Consider the following 3,905-nt stretch of genomic DNA (forward strand, 5'->3'; position numbering starts at 1 on the left):
TGTCATAAAGGACACAAGTTGCATTAGTGCTCCTTTTAAAGATTGCAATTTTGCCTTGCATGATGAATGGAGCAAAGTTTCTTTTGTCACAAACTTACGAAATTTTTATGTTGTACACACATGAAAAAGAGAACTGTTGTCATTTTTCAGTTCAACTACAAATAAAGCATTCCTCATATAAAGTTCAAAAAGGAGCGTTCATAATTCCAAATAAAAAGTAATTGCTGTACTTAGTCAGAAAGATGAGGTTACAAGAAACACTGGTGGAAAGCCAAGAAAACTTTTAAGAAAAACTTTGTATTTTTTAAGTCTTCATTTATGATGTAGAGAGTAAATTTAGCTAATTGTACTGCAAGAAAAAGCAAATTAGTACATCAATCTTAAAAAAAAAAAAACCAAAAAAAAAACCACAATAGCATAGAAAACTTGGACCAAAAAATACTTCTGTATCTTGGAAAAGTGGTGTAATATATCTTTGGAAAGCAAAACTAAATAAGTTGTGTTAAGACAGGAAATATTTGAAAGTTGGTAATGTCTAGGATTGATTACTTCATTAAAAGTGATCACTAGATTCAGAAAGGAAACAGTTGTATCTAATGTTAATTATTACTTTCTCATATGAGTGATTAAGCTTATTGGCAACATCAACATGGTTGTTACAGAAACAGATTGCTTTGGTATTTTTTCCTGTAAGTTTGATCCACTTTGTATCAGCCAAATGTCTTATTTTATTAGCTTATTCCTTCTCTTCTTCAAGGCTGAATCACACATCTGCTTTAGTAGTTTGGTTTTTTAAGGTTTCTGTGCTTGATTCATTTCCAGAAAAAAATGATAGCCTTTGCCTATGCACAGATAGGACATTTGAGAGCAGTAACTTGATGTTCTCTAAGGCAAACTCCTGTCATCCTCTTTGTCTGACAGATCTCCTACCCTTTTTTCACATTTTCATCTTTCTTCCCTCAAAATCATGCACAGGGGGGTGATGCAAAGAAAAGGTGAGAATTCTGTAATGAGTTCCCACATTCTTTCTAAAATAAGATATGTTGACATGATTCAGGGGGCCAGAGCAAAGGCAAGGTGAATCCAAGGTATGGAAAACCCTTCTTCCTCAGCCAAAATCCTTAAGTTACTCATAAAACTTGAGAATCTATAAGATCAGGAAAGGAGCAGAATTCCTGCCTAAAAAAGCATTTTTAAGCTGTTGCCTCTTTAGGAAAATAACAGTATAATCACAATAACAATAGGCAAATTAGTGAGAGTGTGGACTCTTACTAGCTACCATAGGTACCAACCATAATTACTAATTTCTTAAAATTTTCAGCACTAGTATTGAACTAGTGAATCTCCCAATTCAATACACAAACTACAGGGACTAAGAGGGGATGGAAGGTTCAAAGTAAGCAACAGACTTCAGCACGTGTAGACTTTACAACTTAGATACATCTTGTTGATAAGAACTTAGGATCTTCTCTTAGATGTAACAGCAGTGACCAAATACAATCAATATAGGATCTTGCAGGTCTGAGCATTTCATTACTATAGGGGAGGGAGAAGAGGGACTATACTGTGGTAATAGGATCTAGTATATAAGGAAAAAATGGAGGCTTAAGTAAAGGTAAAAGAACTCTCTCAAAGGTATTGTCTGCTGTAAGACACACAGGAGAATGGCTTCACTAAGGAAACTTTGGTTACATTACCTAAACAGATTTAAAGGTAGCTGTATTTCCATTTCACTTGATCTCACATTCATAGAAACACTTCTAAAGAGCTCAAAGTGTATAGTTGCTAAAAAAGCAAATACAACACTAAGGAGATCAATGTTTGTTTGGCTGTATAGATACAGATAATAGAAACATGCTCAGTCAACTGTAGCCCTTAACCCCATCTAATATTTTTTTCTTAAAACCTCCCCTACATTTAGTTCACTTCTGTCAGTGTGGATACATTACTGAATTTGATGAAAGTTTTTACTTTGGTCACATTTGAGAGTTCAAGTTTTAAGCCTCTTGAGGGAAAGAACTTTCCTATTACTTTTGTGAATACACAGGTATATGGTTACTAGAGGTAATAGTTACACTACATTATTTTGAGTTTTTAGTTCCAAAATGCCAACAATAACATTTAAATTCACTGATGGGATCTCCTGTTTGTTTTTTTTAAAAAAAAACCACTGTCGAAGAGATTTCTTTTACTCTGCGTGATATCATACATAACTGCAAAGTAAACAACTAAATTGATCTTGCAATTACACTAGAAATAATTAAATGTAGTTTGAAGTTAAAAAAGTTTAGTATTACAACTGCTGGGCTATAAATTAGTTTGTGCTCCTGAATTTGGACTTTACTGAAACTTCTCTGTCCACAACTTCCAAGCAATTCTTAGACTTTTTTGTTATTATGGCTATATTGTCTGTACTAAACCGTCCCATGACACACACTTAGAATGTGATTTTAACATTTAGACAAAGATAATTTTACAACCTGATCCTGGTACCACTTGACAGGTGCATAGGCTATTCTTTAAAAAACAACTGTCCACCCTGTTTAAAAAAGTGGTTTTAATTTTGAGTAGGTTTGTGCATCTTAAATGTAAAAAAAAATTAAAAATCAAGATGTGTGCGTAAAACTCACCTGAATAATAAAATAGTCGCAGAGACTAGAGTAGATAAAAGGTCTTCATATGCCATAGAGACCAAATTTATTTTTATCATCTCAACTGGGAATGCTTTTATTTTCTAGTAAAATTGATGACCAGATTCTGTCATACTTACTTCTGAGTAATCTTAGTGAGATGACAGTTACTTAATAAGCATAAATGAAAAGTGTCTGCTCTTAGCAAATGCTCCTTAGAGTTCAGCAAAACTAACAGCTGGAGGGATTCTGTTTCACACTATAAAGGTATTAGCTTTGCAAAAGATTAAGTTTATTAATAATTTTATGAACACTGATAAGTCTTTTTAGGTGTGGGTTTCACTCTTCCCCCTCAAGAGAGGCTGCAGTTTATTGAGGGCTATGAGGCCATATGAATGAAATGACTGCCTATGAAATTTTAAGTGTAACCTAGAATTTACAGCACTTTTGCAAATTTCAAAGTGGTCTACAATGGCAGGTAAAAGTATTGCCTCCATTTTACAGATGAAAAATGGAGGTACAGGAAGAGAAATTATTTGCATGCAGGCATCTTAGCAGGCTAGCAGCAAAGTGAGAAAACAAGAGACTTGATTGGCATCCCATTCACCAATCCACAGTGTCTAATCTATGTCATCTTTTTTCATGACAGGACTGTTACAAATTGAGTTGAAGACAAGGAAAACGTGCTTTTGGCGTCATCAGAAGGGAAAGCCAGATACATACCTTTCCACAATAGAAGCCATTTATTATTTCCTTGTGGACTACCACCAGGAGGTTTTGAAAGAGAACTACAACGGACAATATGATAATCTGCTTTTTTTCTTTTCATTTATGTACACATTGATTAAAAATGCCAGGTGTTGTGCAGGAAAAGAATGAGATGTTTGTAGGTATGTTAAGCTACATTGTATTGTGTTTCTTTTGTAATGATAAATTGCACAAATGTAACGATTTTTATCTAACTGAAATCTGGAAATAGATTGTACTCTTAAGAGTGGCTATAGGCATTTGTCCAGAAGTAAGCTGCAGACATCATGTCTTGCACTGTTGAGGTTGTAGAACTACTCGGATGACCAGCCTGATTAGAACTAATTATTTGAGCACAATTATGCTTTGCTGAATGTTACGGTGTTTGAACCTGCAGACCTAGAATGCTCATCTCCATGGGATTATGGAGATGGGAGTGCCCTGCCAGTCTGGCCATAAGGAGCCATCTCTCTAAAAACAAACTAGCACGCTAGCTTTGTATTATTAATACTTTGTTTCAGGTGTTTT

The 3,905-nt window shown here is 34.6% G+C and overlaps 1 protein-coding gene across 1 annotated transcript in view; it reads left to right on the top strand.

Moving 5' to 3' along the window:
• Positions 1-3,620, top strand: part of DTWD1 (DTW domain containing 1) — a 7,967-nt gene extending 4,347 nt beyond the window's left edge. The window contains exon 4 of the mRNA XM_009994460.1: positions 3,280-3,620. Coding sequence (XP_009992762.1) covers positions 3,280-3,509 — 230 coding nt within the window. The 3' untranslated portion in view covers positions 3,510-3,620. The remainder of the gene's footprint in view (positions 1-3,279) is intronic.
• The last annotated feature ends 285 nt before the right edge of the window (positions 3,621-3,905 follow it).

This window comes from Chaetura pelagica, unplaced genomic scaffold, assembly GCF_000747805.2.
Source record: "Chaetura pelagica isolate M959 unplaced genomic scaffold, ChaPel_1.0 scaffold222, whole genome shotgun sequence".
Lineage (NCBI taxonomy): Eukaryota > Metazoa > Chordata > Aves > Apodiformes > Apodidae > Chaetura > Chaetura pelagica.